Below are 19,785 nucleotides of genomic sequence, written 5' to 3'. Positions count from 1 at the left end.
CCAGCTTGGGCCAACTAAAATGTTCACTAATGGGTGAATACATGTTTATGTCAGTGCATTAAGCCCTCAATGTGTGTCTCGTAGTGTAGCCACATTGCCTGAGTGTGAATATCCCAAATATTGGACTTGCTTCTGGCAGAGTTTTGTTCCTTTGTGTAACGTGTTCGTGCATTGCTTCCTGCCATACGCTAATCTCTGACTATTCTTGGGGGTTACAATTTACTTAAGCAATTCATTATTCAATCATTCAATCAATTAAATGTTCCATAAGACAGCTTTATAAATGGGCTCCTGTCATCTGTAGCAGACTGCCATAGCCATAAAGCAAGAGACGCTCAGCTGACAATCACATAAAAAGAAAATATAGATTTTCCGTTTTTAAATTCGGGGTCAAAATGAAGCACGGCCGTGTCCCAGAGCTTCCGGAGGATTTCTATATCCCCATCGCCCTGGATACGGACAACATCACGGCTCTCAGCCCATTCCTGGTCCCCCAGGACCATCTAGCAAACAAAGCCACCTTCTATTCAATGGCCTTTTACATGTTTTTTATATTAATTGTGGGCACTTTCATCAATGCTCTTACGGTTGCTTGCACCATCCAAAACAAGAAGCTCCGGTCCCACCTCAACTACATCCTGGTGAACTTGGCTGTGTCGAACCTTCTTGTGTCTGGTGTGGGCGCTTTTACTGCCTTCTTCTGCTTTGCTGCCAGATATTTTGTCCTCGGAACATTAGGATGCAAGATAGAAGGCTTTCTAGCAACGCTTGGCGGTAAGACTTTGAGACACATTTGATGAATTTATGCCTAATGAGTTTTGATGAGGTTTCTAATTCTCCTCTATCTTGTTCCAGGTATGGTAAGCTTGTGGTCTCTTGCTGTGATAGCTTTTGAAAGATGGCTGGTCATCTGCAAGCCACTTGGTAACTTTATTTTCAAGCCAGACCATGCTCTGGTCTGCTGTGCATTCACCTGGGTGTTTGCACTGGCTGCCTCACTTCCTCCACTGGTCGGATGGAGCAGGTCAGTATCACACACACACTCTGCACTCTACACTTACATCTGCACAGACAATAAGATGCAAAGCCCATCTGCACTGATAATGAGGAGGAAAAGCCTGTGTGCTCAGTCATTGCTATTGTGTTTATCTCTCCAGGTACATCCCAGAAGGCCTGCAGTGCTCCTGTGGTCCAGACTGGTACACAACCAACAACAAATACAACAATGAATCTTACGTGCTGTTTCTCTTCGGGTTCTGCTTTGCTGTTCCCTTCTCCACAATTTGCTTCTGCTACTCCCAGCTTCTGTTTACGATGAAAATGGTGAGGCAAAGTAAAGAAAAAATGAAAACAGAATGAAAAAATGTTTTACGGCCAATAATTCTGTAATACTGCTGCTTAACTATTTGCAAATATGAAATATGCAGACATGAGACTTCTCCTCCTTTCTTCCTCAACAGGCGGCAAAGGCCCAAGCAGAATCTGCCTCGACCCAGAAGGCAGAGCGGGAGGTTACCAGGATGGTGGTTCTCATGGTGATGGGGTTCCTGGTGTGCTGGATGCCATACGCCTCTTTCGCTCTTTGGGTGGTCAACAACCGCGGGCAGACTTTTGACCTGAGGTTTGCTTCGATTCCATCCGTCTTTTCCAAGTCCTCTGCAGTTTACAATCCGGTCATCTATGTACTCCTCAACAAACAGGTCAGTTGGATGTAACATGTTGAAACCCACCCTAGGTATGCTTCATAAGGCTTATTTTAAAATGTACTTGTACTGTCCTCCGATGTCTGTCAGTTCCGATCATGCATGATGAAGATGCTGGGGATGGGTGGAGGTGATGATGAAGAGTCGTCGACATCGTCAGTGACCGAAGTCTCCAAAGTTGGACCTGCTTAGACTGAACATCAAGACCGTTGACTTCTCTGCCACTAATGATTGTGGATTGTAAATAACATTAAATGTAAGTGTGTTTTGTCATAAGAAAAGCAAAAGTATATGCGATTCAAATAATAAATGAATCCTAAATAATCTGCAAAGTGAAAAATAAAAAAAATATGAACATCCAATGGATATCGTGTCTATATATTGTTGATTTAAGAAACACACAGTCACTGGTTTTCTTTTATGGATGTTGCGTTGTAAGGCGTTGCCACGTGTGAGCCGTTACTACAAAAGTAACTCATTATTAACTGTAATTTAGAAATGCAATGTGGGGAAAGTAACGCTGTTTTTTTTGTAAAGATATTGCTGCAGAGGCAACTGATCATTGTTGGAATGCGTGGACGCATCTTCGAATCTTTATTCAGCTATTTTAAATATTCAGCTCGTTCAGGAGAGGGGGGCTATGACCTACCAGCTTTCTCCCTCCTATGCTTGAATTTATATAAATAAAATTCACGAACCTTTTTGTTTGTTTGTTTACACATCCTGCAGTTTTGGTGAGAGCAGGGCAAGTCATTTGGAAGTTATAAATCTTGCCAGATTAAGCCACACCCCTTGCAAAGTTCATTAACCGTAATATCTTCTTAAAACCATAAGACAGGTTAGTAATCATATGGATGTTTAAAGGGTGAGATGTTCATGCTATATGAGAAATATGGAGCAGATTAGATAAAGTATGGTCTAGTTAAAACAACTTCAACGTTCGTGGAGAATGGTGGCTTTTTGAAAATGCTCCCTACACACACAGTTTGGAAATTCTTCCGGCAAAATGCAGTTTTTAGAACCTAAGTTCTCAGGATCACACTGCGCGATTTTGAAAAGAATCAGGTTTAATCCCTGGGAGGAGCCCAGGGATTAAACCCGAAGGCATTAACTCTCAAAAAAAAAAATGACGACAAGGCAGTGGCCCAGTGGCAACTCTTTTCGCTTGGGATGCGGAATCTCCCACTCTGATGTTTAATTTTATTTCGTTTTTAATGCAAGCAGGGCTTATGGCGGGGTGCGGAAATTACGCTAAAAAATACTGCGGAATTTTCTAGTTTGTGTTATAATTTCTGTTTTATATGATTGTGTTGCTTTCAATATCCCTACATAGTAATAAAACCTTTTCCATTTGTTCTTTTGAAATTCATCCTCCAGTATTGGTAAAATCACTATGCCTTCGGTTGTTGGACAGACTGAGTTACCCTACGGAGATCCTCTTCTGCAATTACACTGTGTTCACAACATCTTATGCTCTGTTTAAGCCTTGGGAAGGAGCAGAAATGCCAGAAAGGTAACACAAAGCTTGAGTTAAACCAGTAGAGTAGTTTACAAAAGGCTACAGTGTCAGTTAATCTAATTTGGAAACAAGATTATCCACGAAAGAACTACTGCGATCTTCCTTAAGAAAGTGGGATTACGCTGCTGGGATCAGTTTGGATGTCAGGAGCAAGTGTGCATGCAAACATGCACAAGTGCACCGTGTGAATATTTATATGCTTGTGTGTTTCTTGGTTCAGATTCTTGCGGATCATTTTTTGACACAATCAACCATATTTTACAATTCTCATTTTCTGACCAATACGTTGATGTTCTCAACAGGAGGATGTGATTAACTTTTAAGATTGTTAATTTAGGTCATTGTCTAACTAGGAACAGCAACCTCATACAAAAATCGATTGCACTGCACCAACACGTGATTTCCAACCGCCAAGCTAATACATGCGTGTTCAAGATTAAGCTTGTTATGAGGGGACCTTAACTTTTACCAGTGAAATGCTCTTGTCTTTGTTGAACCTTTTGAGTATCATGTTTTTTAACTATTCATTTAAAATGACTTACACCAGTAAACTCAAATTAATCTGTCAATCATAGTCATTTAATCTTTTAATTGGGACAAAGGACATCCTGGGAACCTTAATACCAGTCAGTCCTCCACAAAAGACGCGTCAGGTACACAGACTTCGCAGTAATTATGTTTATTCTATATTCTTAACATAGTATTGACCATCACTTACAATGGCCTTACGAAGGTGGCGCATGTTATTGTGGGAGTGCGTCTGGGGTGTGGCCAATGTCAGTGGGCTTTGAATCTAAGCCTTATAGCCCCTCCTTAAAGCCAATTAAGTCAAGCCTAAGTATTTGCCAAAGATCCTATAAATGCACCTTTCGCAACTCGTCGGCAAGACACAACGCGCTGAAAGAGCTGAAACATCCAGTGTGTCAAATGTATTTTCACTTATTTTGATACACATCTCGAGTAGGATGCAAGATTGAATCATTTACAGCGACTGGTGGTGGTAAGTAGATTACCAAAAGATAATGTGTGTTGTGATGTATGCTCTGTATGTTCTGCCTATGGTTATTGTTTGTAAAGCAAAGACATTTAAACATTGCATGTCTCTTACAAGCCTACGGCTTCTGACAAAAGACTTTTTCTGTAATCTGTGGACAATTTTGTAGTGTAGCAGATCCCTTTGTTGCATCCGGTTGTATGTACAATTCATTAAAGCGGACCACCTGTACAAACTTAAAATAATCATGCATTAGATATTATGTCATGATATTATCAATGTGCCGTTAAACTATTTTAATTTAACTGCACACTATTTTACATCTTTAAACATGTAAAATAGTCAGCTAAATGACATGTAATGTAAAGAAAATGTGATGACAAAATACATCATATGTGAATAGTTCATCATCATTGCCCTCCTTTGGTAATTTTGAACTGCTATTAGATATACGCAATTGAATATGTTTCTGCTCAGTGATAGCGGCCTTTTATAGTTGTCCGTCTTGTTTCGGGCATGGTAAGCCTATAGTATCTGGCTGTGGTAGCTTGTGAAAGATGGGTTGTCGTCTGCAAGCCACTTGGGAACTTAGGCCCCAAGCCTTCCCCTGCTGCAGCCTGCTGGGCAGTGACGGGATTCTTAGACATACAGCCACTTCAGAAGTATCCATAGTCCATAGTGATTCATTGTCTGTCCCTCCAGGAACAACCCATAAGACCAGCAGGGTTCCCGTGGATCAAACTGGTACACAACCGACAAAAAATACAACCATGGGTCCCACTTCATGTTCCTCTTCTGCTTATCTGCTCCTTTCTGCGTCATCATTTTCTCCACCCAAGAAGACAGAGCGGGAGGTGACCAGCATGGTGTTGGTCATGGTGCTCGGCTTCCTGGTGTGCTGGATGCCTTTTGCCTCATTTGCTCTTTTGATGATCAACAATCATTGGAATCCCTTCAACCCAAGACCCCATAGACTCCTCAATAAATAGGTTGTTTTATTGTTCTCTTTCATGCCAAATGTCAAACCAGTGATGCCCTCTAAAGACGGCAAAAAAAAATCTTGCTTCTTCTTCAGACAGAAAACCTGATGTGCTTTTAACAACTGCAGATTCCTCTCTTTATTTCATTTGGAGTATTTGGACAAATAGAATTCCTGTCATAAATGGGTCACCAGATATATTGTTGCACCATTGATCTCTAAATAGACTTACCTGAAATGTTCCCGATTGTATTAAATCGTATGCAGTCATAGAAAACCTCATAATTTCCCTCATCAACTAATGTTGTTTTTACGCCGTCAGTTCTGCTTATATGGAAGATACAGTGTATCAGTTAAGGCGGTGATGAGGAGTCATCAACAAGTTAATCAGTTACTGAAGTTTTGAATGTCTGACCTTCTGCGCTGGTTCATTTTTATTATATATATATATACAGTATATATAATTTAGTTAATACTAACAAATAACATTACAAATAGAATTATATTATATTGAATAAAAAATGTAAAGTAAGTAAACATGTTTATTATTTATGTTTTTTTTTTCTAATCCAAGATGTGATATTTTTATCTGATGTTATCTCATGTTTTTGATTTAAGACACTAAAATGTCTAATTTTGGTCGTACAAAACCCATATTAGTAATTAGTCAATTAATGTTTGCAAGCAAATGCATCAAGACCCACAACTTTGCAGCTGTACAATGATAGACAATCATTGAGAATGTTGGGCAAAAACTGTGGAACTACTGCTTTCTGACAATAATGGATGTTCTTGGCTACATGATGTAATGTTTATAAATAAAAGGTATATGCGCCTGCATTGATATATGGTATTGTCAAGTCAAAAAATTAAATTTTTCAGACCACTTTGAAAACAAAACCAAGCAAAACCCACAAAACATACAAACTATGTCTATAAGGTGTTCACCGAGCGGTACGGGTCGGGACCCTTTTATTTGTGTCTCCACTGCCAAAAGTTGAGAAAGGTACCGCTTGGTGGAAACGCACCATTAATGGCGCGTTTCCACCGAGCTGTACGGTACGGGTAATAGTAAAGTAAATGCTGCGCGGCGACATTGTTGCGACGGTGTTGTAGTTTTAAAAATGGCGCTTCGTGTGTTGTCTTTCCCCTTGCGGCACGCGCAAATGACGACACTCTTTCAACCAATCAACGTTCTGCAGTGAGTCTAGCTCCACCCTTTAGTACCAAACAACTGTGCCAGGTACCCCAACGGAAGGGTACCCAAAAAGTGGTATGGTACGGTTTGGATTTTTGGTACTTTTCTCAGTGGAGACACAAATAAAAGGGTACCGACCCGACCCGTACCATAAGAGAGCGGCTTCACTGTTTTCCCATGCATTAACAACCAGTTAATTTATAATTATACATAATACAATGTATCAGACATCTGAGTGGGTTCAAAGACTGAGATTCAGCAATGTTCAGCAGATGGCGCAAAACAGCCTCTCTGTGACTTTACACTGTAACTGTGATTAAATCAGTACTGAAAAGACTCAAGGGAACCAGGCTTTTTTGTTTTGATAGTACAGCAACTAATAATGGTAAAAAATATATATTATTACAACACAATGTCATATTATACATAGTACTATAATATTTATACAATTTTTACCATGTCATAATTCCATTCTAATTCTTTCCACTGAAAAGCACTGACCGACTCATATTAAATCCAGTCCGTCAATCGTTTTTACCTTGTACATGATCAGGAAAAAAATGATTTTGCCCTACAGAGTTCAGAGGATATCTTGGCAGACGAACACTCACACATCTTGCGATTTATTATTATACATAATAGAAGTGCACAGAAACAAAATATATTGTTGTGCTTTAAGACAATTAGCTAAAAGCGGGTTAACTGATTAAGCTTACCCATTAATCTTGGTAGTTAAACGTTATACACACATTTCACAATGTATTTGCCTCAATATTGTAACCAACTTTTTCATTAATATATAATATCTAAAAAACACAGTACATCTCAACATATTAATCGAAACCATTTTAGATCTGAAAAATATTAGAACCAAACACACTTGATTACATGTTGCGTGCCTGATATGCTGCAGAGAACAGATCGGTCAAATCAATATGTTGACACCATTGCCTCTGGGTTGTAGGCGCCCCCCCCCCCCCGGTCAACTGTCATGCAGGGAAAAGCAAAGGGGAAACAAGATTATTATTTTCATCACAACGTCCCTCGACAACTTCTGCGCACAAAGCTGTTAACATGCAACATTACCTGATGTGAAGTGAACATGATGAGTAGCAAAGCTCGGTTCACTTTACACCAGAGTAATTAGTGCAGGAGACCAGCTGCTATTCACAGGGGGAGCGCGTAGACCAAACGTTCCCACCTGCTTCTGGTGGTACATGGAGATTCTCGGCGGTAGTCGGGAGCAAATCTGAGTTCTGCTAGTAGTGAACTTTTACCAATCCCGAATAGTTCAGAACTAGCGGAATTCCAGACCTACCCTCGAAACATCATGGAGCAAAATCCCACAAGACCTATTTCAGAAATAATAATGAAAACACAAAATGAAACATGAATGCATATTATCTCAATAAATGAAAATAGTCAAAAAGTTTACAGATGTCTTTAGTTTCAGGGTCCATCTTCTCCTCGATGTGCAGTCCTTGTCCCAAATGGAGCTTTTACCAAACGTGCGAGGCCAGCCAGCCACGAGCAAGAAGTGGACTCCAGAGACACGCATTATCGACGGATAAAAATAAACTGGCGGGTTATGTCGACCTGTGATCCGAGCTGAACTGTCACTCCGGAAAGATTAACTCGTTACGGAGTGAGCACGCCAGAAGTAATTACTCTGTGGTAATCTGTTTTATGGAAGAACCTGACTTGTCCGTATAATCTCCTTTGGGATGACAAATCTTCACCTGTGTCAACCCACTTCTGATTAGCGGGTCAACACTAAGAGGGGGGAAACCGTTTAGACAGCTGCTACCCTAGTTTTGGGTGTCACGCGCTGCTTGGATACATTGATGTATTCTCAACACTATCAATGGTTATGGTTGTTCGAGGCAGAGGCTCTTGATCATGCAATGGAGGGCTTATCCTCATCCACACCTAGCTGAATGTCTCGGTCCATTAGGGGGCCTCACGGACATTGTGTTCTCCAGCTACGTCTCCACTCACAAATATGATTATTTTTGTGCATTCACAAAGACTGTAAGGAAATGTAATTTAACGAGGAGTCTTCTAATCTCAACTTCATTGTTTTGTATGGGTAACCAGCAGAAGTACAGAGTTATCATACTCTAAACAAATTAAAGGACAGTGGACTTCACATGTTGCAGTTAATCTAAAGGCAGACTAGTATTCACCCTGAAGAAGTTTGGGTTTTTGTCATCTCAATTAGTCACTTGTTAGCAACCGCCTTTTCTAAGACACATAAAAGCTTCAAAAGCAATGAGAGGGGTATTTACTGATGTACTTTGGATTGCAAAAAAACCCTGAAATCTCTTTAAGCTTGTGTTAATCACCACGACTTTGGAAAGAAGGAATCAGAAGTGCTAAAATGCTAACCCCTTCACTCTCATTTATTCCATCTTGTCAAGACACAACGACAAAGATACAATCTACTTTTGGAGACAAATGTAGGCCTTTAAGTGTTGTCCATAGGAGATTTTAGATAGTGAGATCGAATCCCCCTCAAAATAAATCATGAATGGCTATTTTACAAAACATGTCAAGGCTTGATGGACCTTCAACTGGTTGGCCATCATGCAAAAATACAAAAATCAAATTGAATCATTAATTTTCACTATGATAGAAAGCGCAACAGCAGTAAAAGACAGTAATCAAGTGTCCAAGATGCCAATTTACTTAAACAGTAGCTGCTCTAATCCACTAAACGCACCCTATCCTGATGGGAAAACACCGGACTGGAGAGCTTTGGACGGACACAGCTGTTCCCCGGCATCATTTTGCCAAAAATGTTTGAGATTCACAACAAAATACAAGAACCCTGAAGACCAGTATATACTAGTAAAACATCCACAACAAAATATGACAGTATTTCCTTTGTCGACTTTAGCACTACTATTTCAGTATTTATTTTCTTCGTTGTTATTCAAGCCAATAATCCTGTCTCTCTGCCAATCTACACAAAAACAATGAATGTGCCTATATAGGCTTTCTATTATTTTAAGTGTTCTTCCGATAGCCTTCCATCAGAAAGCGTGATGATATCCCTCGCCCCTTTGACTTTGAAACAAGGATTATGACGTGATTTAGGGGGTCAAAGCAGAGTCTAAAAAGCCAATGTGCCGGTGTGAACTCTCAAATCTGTACGGATTAAAGGTGTTTTACTTCCCTCACGTCAGCCTCAACTGTGACTGCCTTGTATAGTCCCACTACTTGTTCAATTAAGCTGCTTTAAGACTTGGCTGTCCTCTTATGCCCACCAGGCTTCACATCTATGTATTTACTTTTCACCACAACATCACACACAACTTTCAAGTTAATATGCACATTTCTGAACTATTTCTCTTAGCTTCACAATGGATGCAATTCACAATATTTGATGTCCCATGGAAATGTTCCTCTTCATCCAGAAGTATTAGGAAATAACCATTTGCTTTTAAGCTTAAATGACTATTACATTCACACACTCCGTGGTCCATTTTTGAATTGCTATAATTGTATAGAAAAAGACAATGTTACCTACTGCTGGTGTCTATGAAATCAGACAATGGCAGAACATTCACTTTTGTGTGTTAGTCAAAGGTCTGGCAACTAATTCCTATTTTTTTAACGGAGTGGACGGTAATCCGCTTTCAAGATTATTTGGGCATTTTGTGTTTTAAGGTCATAAGCTAATAGTTTTAATTACAGTTGAAATACGTTTGACCGTGGTGGCTTTGTCGCAGTATCACTGCCAATCAGGACGCATCAGATAACCTAATAGCCTTATCCAATCAGGGGTCTACGTCTGCTTCAGCGTATAAAAGCAAATGTCAGATGTGTAGCACCAGGCACCTGAGGAGGTTGCAAGTGACAAGAAAGGTCAACTGCTGAGGTCCTCCCTTTACGATCAGAATGGCAGAAGAGTGGGGAAAGCAGGTGTTTTCTGCCAGGCGGTACAATGAAGATACAACAAGAGGATCTGTATTCGTCTACACAAACAGCAATAATACCAAAGGTACAGTACATTTTAGTTCTTTAATAATTCAATGGGTTAACCAGAGCAAAATCAATACAGTGTTTGCTATCAGAACTTTATTTAGATGTAACTTTTATTTGGTCATTGGTTATTTTGGTTATTTGATTTTGCACACACATTGAGATATTTTGTATTTGGAGTCACAACATATTTAAAAGGATCATTTTAAGCTAATTTATTTAATCATTTACTTTGTATCCATCATTTTATACCAGCAAGAACTAGTATGATAATGTTGCTCGACAATTGATGTATCCTTTGTCTATTAGAAAATACTTATAATAGAAAAGAATTTGGATGCAGCAATGTTCTACTACCGGAGATTGAACTCTATCTCACATTTTGCTTCAGACATGTGAACATTTGTGGTTAGCAGTTGTTTTGTTGTAAAATAACATTGATAAATTCCAAAAACAAAGCATTAGTCTAATTTTTATTGCAAGACGAATAATAGAGTTTTAATATAGTTACATACGGTGTAACATTTATTTCATAAATAAGGGCTGTCTTAGTCTTTCTGAGACCTCACAAGATGAGTTTAAAAAAGAAAATGTGAAATAAATAAAACACCGCTTTTTTTCGCTTTCAGATCCCTTTGAGGGTCCCAACTACCACATTGCTCCTCGATGGATTTACAACGTTGCAACACTCTGGATGTTCATTGTGGTCATCCTATCAGTCTTCACCAACGGTCTCGTCTTGGTGGCCACGTTCAAGTTTAAGAAACTCCAACACCCTCTGAACTGGATCTTGGTCAATCTTGCAATTGCTGATCTTGGAGAGACCGTTTTTGCCAGTACCATCAGTGTGTGCAACCAGTTTTTTGGTTACTTCATTTTGGGACACCCAATGTGCATCTTTGAGGGCTTTGTCGTCTCAACCTGTGGTAAGTGGTCACTGTGTTTGCCACTTTGATTGGGTTTGGGCAGAGAGTTTGTTCTTTGTTGCATTTGTTATCAATCTGAGAATAAACATTTACTGAGTATCCTTTTTCTTTACACAGGTATTACCGCTCTCTGGTCCCTGACTATCATCTCCTGGGAGAGATGGATAGTTGTGTGCAAACCTTTTGGAAACGTCAAGTTTGATGCCAAATGGGCAACTGGTGGAATAGTGTTCTCCTGGGTCTGGTCTGCCTTCTGGTGTGCTCCCCCAATGTTTGGATGGAGCAGGTAGCCTGGCATTTTTTGTTCTTGAATAAAACCCACTACATTTTGTATTGACCAGAACAGTAAACTAAATATTTTCTTGCATCAGGTTCTGGCCTCATGGACTAAAGACTTCCTGCGGACCAGATGTATTCAGCGGAAGTGAAGACCCTGGAGTCCAGTCCTACATGATTGTCCTCATGATTACATGCTGCTTCATTCCTCTGGCCATCATCATCTTGTGCTACCTTGCAGTCTGGATGGCTATCCGTGCTGTAAGTTTTTTTAACTGCAGTATTATACACCATGTAAAGTAGATCACTCCCTGGAAGACTCTCACACTGTGTTAATCTGTGGATCACAGGTTGCCATGCAGCAGAAGGAATCAGAGTCAACTCAAAAAGCTGAAAGAGACGTATCCAGAATGGTCGTTGTCATGATTGTGGCATATATTGTCTGCTGGGGACCTTACACAGCTTTTGCCTGCTTTGCTGCGGCTAACCCTGGATATGCCTTCCATCCTCTGGCTGCTGCCATGCCTGCATACTTTGCCAAGAGCGCCACCATCTACAACCCAGTTATCTATGTCTTCATGAACCGGCAGGTGGGAACTACAGTTACATTGACATGTTGATCTGCTTTTCTATTTGTCCAAATCAGACCTTTTTAACGTGCCTTTTTGTTATTCTCTCCCCATCAGTTCCGTTCATGTATCATGCAGCTCTTTGGCAAAGAAGTGGACGATGGCTCTGAAGTATCTACATCAAAGACGGAGGTCTCCTCTGTGGCTCCTGCATAAAACTGATATTCTCCTTTTTGGGAAAACGAGAACCTTTGTGATTTGTACAGTATATATATATATGTATTGTTTAATTTCTTTTTTTTTTAGTAAATATAGCTTTCTGGCAAAAGACAAAAATTAAAATAAAAAATACATAAAGCAAATGAAGCATTAAATGACTTAAACGCCTGCTTGAGGGTTGACATAGTATTTTGAATATTTTTTAAACTTGATTAAATCAGAGATTCATTTTGAGCATGAGAACTACATCCATTCAGTTTTTTTTCACCTCCACCTAGATTAAGTTGACTGACAAAGACAGCATGATGTTCACAAACGGAAGCAAAATAATTTCCTTTAATTAAATCCAAGTTTGATAATCTCTTAATGCAGAAGAGCAATGTAGAAAGATTTACTGGAAACAAACAACCCAACCAGTGAGAACACGTAGAGAATTCCTTCCAAAATGTAGGACTAATGGCATTACATTGCAACCAACTGAATACTGCTGATTACCCCTCTTTTCCAAATGTGTCGGAGAACTAGCGCCTGCTTCAAGTAACACGTGAATCAGTGTTTGGTTTGTTCGTTCTAGGCTACTTACACATAGCAGTGCAACATGATGAACTCTGTGAAAAGGATATGCTCCCTCCATATATATATGAAAGGAACATTCTTACATAACAAAACACAAGGAGCCTTAGTTCCACGTGACAATTCATTGTCATTTCATATTTCGATTTTAACCTACTGAAGTTTGACTCATTAATTCAGCAGTTATAGTGGGGTCACACATTCTGACGGCTGCTACTTGTCAGATATGGTGACCTCTGAGGTACTGGCTCTGTGAAGACTCCAAATAAGAAAATATGTGTCCAAAGTAATGTGAAGAGATGAAATAACAACCCCAAACAATCATTTGAAGTTTAACTCCTTTATTAAGCAGTTACAGTGGGGTCACATATTCTGACCACTTAGCCAATGTGCTGGTCCATTAAATATTTTGTTTCTTTTCTTAACACTACAATATGATGCTTTCATCCGTGGACGTAATGTATTAACGTTTACGCCGTTTGCGTAGGCGCTCTTCTTCGTCCTCCATTGTCTAGCACGCACGAGCAGACGATGTGAAACAGCGCCCTCTGCGGTCACAGATTTCGGTGTAACACCGGTAGCCGTGGTTGTATCAGCCCGTTCACGTCGCTGTGCTCCCAGACGCACTTGCCCTCGGAAAAGGGAAGAAAATGAGTTCAATATGGCAATTAAATGTGACTAAAACTAGACTAAAATCTAATTAGTTTTCGTCAACGAAAACTAGACTAAAACTAAGAAGGATTCAAATGACTAAAACTAACATGCCTTTTCGTCTAAAGACTAAGACTAAATAAAAAAATAGCTAAACACTTAACACAATTAACACTGTTCCTCATAGGATTTTGTCATTTCACTCCTTCTGCATGCCGTGTTTGGTAATTAATTAATTAATTTCCCCGCTTAAACGCTCTAACTAGTTAGACAAACGACGTCTTTTAATTTGACGCCTTTATTTTGAAATTATCCGGATGTTGTGTTTAGCGTCACTGTGTGCACGTGTTCACCCTTTTGCCACGCACGTGAACGAAGAGCCGAAAGAGACTTTAAGCCATGTCCAAAGCTAGTACGTATATTCTTCGTAAATGCATTCACTCACTAAATAACTACGTATGGTTTAATGGACTCCGTTGTTTCTTACAGAACAAAAACGAGCGAAACGTCTCGGCTTCCTCGGGAAATTGAAGGTAACTGTGAGCCAAGCTAATGTTTGCTTTTAGTGCTGAAGCTAACGTTGCGAGTGGGACTGTGCAGTGTAACAGAACGTTAGCTAATTTAACGTTAGTTGAGTCTTTACTCTAAAGAAAATGAACGCCAATCTCAGGACACTCCATTGACAGATGTGTTATAAATGAGACAATTACTCAGCCTGCCAAGTATCTGCGAGGATCGGGGAGAGATCCCTTCATCAACACATTTTTGGTAAATTACATTTAGACTCCTCGTGTCCATACACAAACCAAACAACTGTACAGTGTTTACAGATGAGGTAATGCATGGGGAGATTGTCTGAACCACTGTTAAGTGATAATATGAGAGAACATCACTGGTAAAGCCGTAGATTAATGGAATTTCCAAGTTCAGCCGCACAACAGCTAACAGGCTTGTTGCTTAAGTAAAGCTATTCCTAAAACTTCTAAATAAGTAGTTTAGTGTAAGAGTGATAATTTAGGAACATGATCAATAACGTAATATAGAATCACAAATCAGTTTTGTTCTACTAGAGTGCACATTGCCCAAAGAAACACAGCCTCTTTGAGCTTCTTGTTTAATTTACAAAACCTCGTATGTTCTGTGTCATTGTTTGCATTGTAATACTTTTTATGATGAACTAAAAGAATAAATATTTTTTACGAGTAAAGGCTATTTTGTATGTTTTCCTACTTGCAGACTAAGGATGGACAAAAAGATTATGCTTCAGGGCAGATAAAGAATTCAGAGCAGTCATCCACGCAGCATGTCAAAGAACACCGAAAACCAGAAGAAATCCGAAAGCATAGGGTGAGCCTTTGAAAGTCTTGCCTATGCTTCTATTTGAGGTAACATTGCCGATATGATGAGGTAAACCATTCTCTCAATTATAAATTTCCTAATTAGCTTCAGGAGCTCCAGGACAGGCAGAAACTCTCCCGAGAACGAGATCTGATGAAGCGAAGGAACTTGCAAAGCTTTCAGAATGACATCCTGCAGCGACAAAGGGATTTTGAACAGAAGGTAAATGCCGCCCTTCTTTGGCCTTACTGTATAGCAATTAAAATATAAATGCATTCTGTGCAGAGGGCCACTGTAGTCATACATGTTTTCTTTGTGTTCACAGGAAATGGATATGCAGAGTTTGGTGAAGAATGTTAATTTTGAGAATGAGAATTCAAGAAAGGCATATTACAGAGAATTTAAAAAGGTACTAAGTTGCTCCATATATGCCACAGCTTCATTTCTGATAGCATTAACATAGAATTAGCACCCCAGATTTTTTCTCTTAACCCTTTTTGAAGCAATCTGAAGTCAATGAATGTTGGATAACACAATTAAATTGAACACAATCTTTGAAGGTGGTGGAGGCCTCTGATGTGATTTTAGAGGTTTTGGATGCACGTGACCCCCTTGGCTGCAGATGTCCTCAGGTGGAGCAGGCAGTCATTCAAAGTGGAACAAACAAGAAGATCGTTTTAGTGCTTAATAAAATCGGTATGTGATCTCAATTCATTCTGAAAGTATTTATTTTCAGGATAATCTGTATTTCCATAAAATCATCGGATGACAAGAAAGATAGTTTTATTTACTCTATGCATTTACTTTGAATGCTTTTGATTCGCATAGATTTGGTGTCAAAGGAAATTGTGGAAAAGTGGATAAAATTTCTCCGAAATGAGTTTCCCACAGTAGCTTTCAAAGCATCTACTCAGCAACAAAACAAGAACTTGGTACGCATTTTAAAATGTATACTTTGATCATCTAGAAATGCTAATTGAGATTTAAGCAATGGATTGGCATAAGATCACATTATTTCTACTGTCTCTTTCCATGGACAGAAACGCAGTAACATACCAGTGACACAAGCCACCACAGAGCTTCTCAGCACCAGCGCTTGTATTGGTGCAGATTGCTTGATGAAGCTACTTGGCAACTACTGCCGCAACCTCGACATAAAGACAGCCATCACAGTCGGTGTTGTAGGTAAGCACCATGTCCGGCGACACACCAGGTCCTGTCTTTGCAAGTGGCGAGGTTGTCTAACAACGAAATAATTTGCCCCGTCTTGTTTTCTAGGATTTCCTAACGTGGGAAAGAGTAGTTTGATCAACAGTTTGAAACGGGCGCGAGCATGTAATGTCGGCGCCACTCCTGGTGTCACCAAGTAAGTACGCCGTAAGCTGTTGATGCTGAAATCCTGCTGGTCCACTTCCAGTCTTGCTGATGGGTTTGGTGGTTTTCAGGTGCCTTCAACAGGTGCATTTGGACAAGCACATTAAGCTTCTCGATTGCCCCGGAATCGTCATGGCGACATCAACGACGGATGCCGCAATGATTCTTCGCAACTGCGTGAAGATTGAACAGCTCGTTGATCCTCTTGGGCCCGTTGAAGCCATCCTCCGACGCTGCAACAAGGCGGAGGTATGTCATGTCGGCGCAACCCCATTTCTGTTTTGCCTAATGGTGTCTTTTGCACACTGCAGTGACTGATTTTGCTGCATGTACAGATCATGGAGCACTACGGGGTTACAGACTTTCACACAGCTCTGGAGTTCTTGGCAATGCTTGCTCGACGCCAAGGCAAGCTCCGAAAGGGAGGTCTGCCTGACACCGACAAAGCAGCAAAGAGTGTGCTGATGGATTGGACAGGGTGAGTTACAATTTTAAGTTTGAAAGTTCTTACAAATGACAATCAACTAGGTCACAACACTGTGCTAATTTCAAAATGCTATGTTGTTTAGGGGGAGGATCAGCTACTTTACACACCCTCCGGAGACACACACCCTTCCCACACACGTCAGCGCTGAGATTATCACTGAGATGGGTAAAGCTTTTGACTGGGATGAGCTGGAAAAGGGAAATCAGAAGGTTCTTGCAGGTAAAAGTTACTCAGTGTGGAGAATGTTGTCCCAGTTTTTAGGACAAACCTCAGGCTTCTTTGTCAATGGGCTTTTTTGTTTGGTAAAGTACCGTAATTTACAGACAATAGAGCGCACCTGAATGTAAGCCGCACCACCTGCATCTGTACATATTTGCTGCACCTGTCTAAGCCGCAACATGAGATATTTACACAGAAGGATGATACTTTTTTCTTTTTAATTTTTTTTTTTTTTTTTTTAGTGCATAAAAAACGGCGGTGGCGATTGTTTTGACTTTCAGTCGGATCTGCACGGTGGAATCACCACGGCTGTCTGCTCTCTGTGTTCACCCAAGGGCGTAACCATGGTTTAGACATTGGGGGGGGGGGGTCCAAATGAATACCCTTCCATCTTTTTTTTTAAGCGGGTATTTGGCTGGTGTGGTGTAACAGTGATCCAGGGTGTTCTCCTCTCTGGGTGGGCATTAGGACTTACTGTACCTAGGAAGTTCATGGCTGAGATTTCCTTTGTTAAAGTCCCCAAGGACTAAGGCCTAAGGAGTCCAGGTTCGTTCGCTTCAAACGCCGTATCTGGTCAGCGAGTGTCCGCTGCGCCTCCTGCAATGTCTCGACTGCGGCACCGACCAGGATGAATGCAGCAAACTCATTGGGGAGTAAAAGGGTTTTAAAAGATTTAACGTCGGGAGAACAGTGTTGTTGGATCACTGTCGCGTCGTTGCACCAGCTGATGTTGGCGTAGAAGCAGATTCCTCCACCCTTCGTCTTGCCGGAGGGCTCCGAGTCGCGGGCCGCTCAGAGCAGCTTGAAGCCCAGCATCGATCCATAGAGCCAGGTCTCCGTGAAGCACAACACGGAGGATGTAGAAATTTCTCTGTCACTCCGTACCAGCAGCTAAAGTTCTTCTAGTATTTCGCTGTGAGCGCGCGTTGCAGAGAAAGATGCCCGGCAGCTGTGTGCGAGAACCGCGCTGCAAAGTCTCACTAACGAGCCAAGAGACCGATCCATTGAAAAGAGAACATATACATTTAACATATTTTCTGCTGTATATTGGGGGTGGAGGGATTGGTATTTTCTCAATATTGGGGGGGACATGACACCCCCCCCCAAAGAATGCATGGTTACACCCTTGTCTTCACCCAGTCTTCAAGAACGTTTTCAAGTTGGGGACATCTGCTTTTATTTCTTCTGAAAACTTTTGTCATCTTTTTACATTGAGTAAGTTCTTCACATTGCCGTCTACAACGTCTGTTTCCTTCTCCGACAGCCAGATTGGTTGCCCGTAACTTAAATGCTAAATCATATGCATTCCTACATGTATTTTCCATGATGAGTGTTTGAATATGATTGATATGAACAAAATTATCTCGCTCTTGCGCCTTAGCCAGTAAAAAAATGATACATTACCCGCACCGTTGTATAAGCTGCAGGGTTCAAATCGTGGGGAAAAAGTAGCAGCTTATAGTCTGGATTTTACAGTAGTTCCAAGGGCAGCGTTAGATCATAAATCTGATGTTTACAGTGGATTTAAGTGGGAACATTATGTGATGCGTTCTGTTGAAACGTCCCAAAGAAGCAGTGGTTCTTCCAAAGCTGAATATGCTTCTTGCTGTCTTTCAGAATCATCTTGTCCTGATATCCAAATGGGATTTTGCATGGAAAACACTGGGATGACACAAGGTGGCCAGGGTGAGCCACCGTCTGACCTGGAAATGGTGGGAGGGTTCTTGGAAGAGCCTGAGTTTAAAGACAAAACTAAATCTATGGAAGATGGCCACAAACCAGAGGTGTGAAATGGGCTCTCCCAGCTTAAGTGTTACATTGAAAACGGTATGCTTTATGCAATTAGATAGTTGTGTCTATTTTAACTTTTCTTTCTGCTCAAAATAGTTTGGACCAATGACTGTAGAGATAAAATCTCAGAGGGTGAAGACTGACCTCCCCTCAAATGATGCTGCATCCAGGGCGCCAGATTTGAAGGACATCTTTGGTACAGATCCTCTACAGCAGGGTCAGGCTCTCCTGGCTGCTGGAAAGATGAGAAAAAAGAAGCAGAAAAGAGCTGGTTTGTATAAATATTGGTCTCATATGTAATGATACTATGATTTATTAGAACATATTTGAACAATAAATAGAGGGAAAAGTAATCAGACAAAATGACTCAACAACTTCATTTATGTTTACTTTTTTTAAAAGAATTAATATAGCGTCATCAGTTGATAGTGGTAATATTATACCTCACCTAAATTTAATTAAGTGATTAAGCGGGCCTCCGTTCTGGCCTTTGAGAGTCTATGAAAAAAGTTTCTATAGGTTTGTAGTTTATTTTGTTACAATTGATGTGGCAGATGATCAACATGTAAACCAGCATGCGCGCACACATGCTTCTGTAAGAACTACTGTATTTTCGCTATGTGCTGTTTAATCCTGAAAAATGAAACTAAAATTGTTCTTTTTTCCTCTGCAGACAAAATTGCCACAAAACTCTCTGACACCTTGACAGCGGCAATGGACTTCTCCTTTTCAGATAACTGATTCAAAATAAAAGACTAAATTTATCCATGAATACGGTTTGTGCCTATTATTTTGATAGCAAATGAGATGTGGCCCGCGGGCTGGATACGGCCCGCCTCCACATTTGGCCCGGTCCCCTGAACAATACCAGAGGGGCATTATGATTTTTTTTTCAGTCTGGCCACGCAAATCCTAGACTAGCCCCTGTGAAATAGAATGGAATAATGGAGAAAAAGTTTATTCAGAATGCAGGGTATTTAAC

At 40.5% G+C, this 19,785-nt stretch overlaps 3 protein-coding genes across 3 annotated transcripts; all 3 read left to right on the top strand.

Annotated features, from left to right (window-relative positions):
- The first annotated feature begins 321 nt into the window (after nt 1-321).
- Nucleotides 322-2,058, top strand: opn1sw2 (opsin 1 (cone pigments), short-wave-sensitive 2). The gene is made up of 5 exons (XM_037448155.2): nt 322-774; nt 856-1,024; nt 1,158-1,323; nt 1,461-1,700; nt 1,794-2,058. The coding sequence occupies exons 1-5, from the start codon at nt 396-398 to the stop codon at nt 1,893-1,895; spliced, it is 1,056 nt and encodes a 351-aa protein (XP_037304052.1). The 5' UTR covers nt 322-395; the 3' UTR covers nt 1,896-2,058.
- Nucleotides 2,059-10,223: 8,165 nt separating this feature from the next.
- Nucleotides 10,224-12,513, top strand: LOC119193961 (red-sensitive opsin). Its single transcript, XM_037447920.2, has 6 exons — nt 10,224-10,399; nt 11,010-11,306; nt 11,424-11,592; nt 11,678-11,843; nt 11,933-12,172; nt 12,269-12,513. The coding sequence occupies exons 1-6, from the start codon at nt 10,297-10,299 to the stop codon at nt 12,365-12,367; spliced, it is 1,074 nt and encodes a 357-aa protein (XP_037303817.2). The 5' UTR covers nt 10,224-10,296; the 3' UTR covers nt 12,368-12,513.
- A 1,378-nt stretch (nt 12,514-13,891) lies between these two features.
- On the top strand, nt 13,892-19,575 carry gnl3l (G protein nucleolar 3 like). Its single transcript, XM_037448183.2, has 15 exons — nt 13,892-14,006; nt 14,084-14,127; nt 14,831-14,941; nt 15,038-15,154; nt 15,258-15,341; nt 15,493-15,628; nt 15,761-15,864; nt 15,973-16,117; nt 16,211-16,298; nt 16,378-16,555; nt 16,642-16,784; nt 16,876-17,012; nt 18,630-18,796; nt 18,900-19,074; nt 19,477-19,575. The coding sequence occupies exons 1-15, from the start codon at nt 13,994-13,996 to the stop codon at nt 19,542-19,544; spliced, it is 1,710 nt and encodes a 569-aa protein (XP_037304080.1). The 5' UTR covers nt 13,892-13,993; the 3' UTR covers nt 19,545-19,575.
- Nucleotides 19,576-19,785: the final 210 nt, after the last annotated feature.

Source organism: Pungitius pungitius, chromosome 8 (assembly GCF_949316345.1).
Source record: "Pungitius pungitius chromosome 8, fPunPun2.1, whole genome shotgun sequence".
In the NCBI taxonomy this organism is placed as follows: Eukaryota; Metazoa; Chordata; class Actinopteri; order Perciformes; family Gasterosteidae; genus Pungitius; species Pungitius pungitius.
This window is presented reverse-complemented; position numbering and strand designations above follow the sequence as displayed.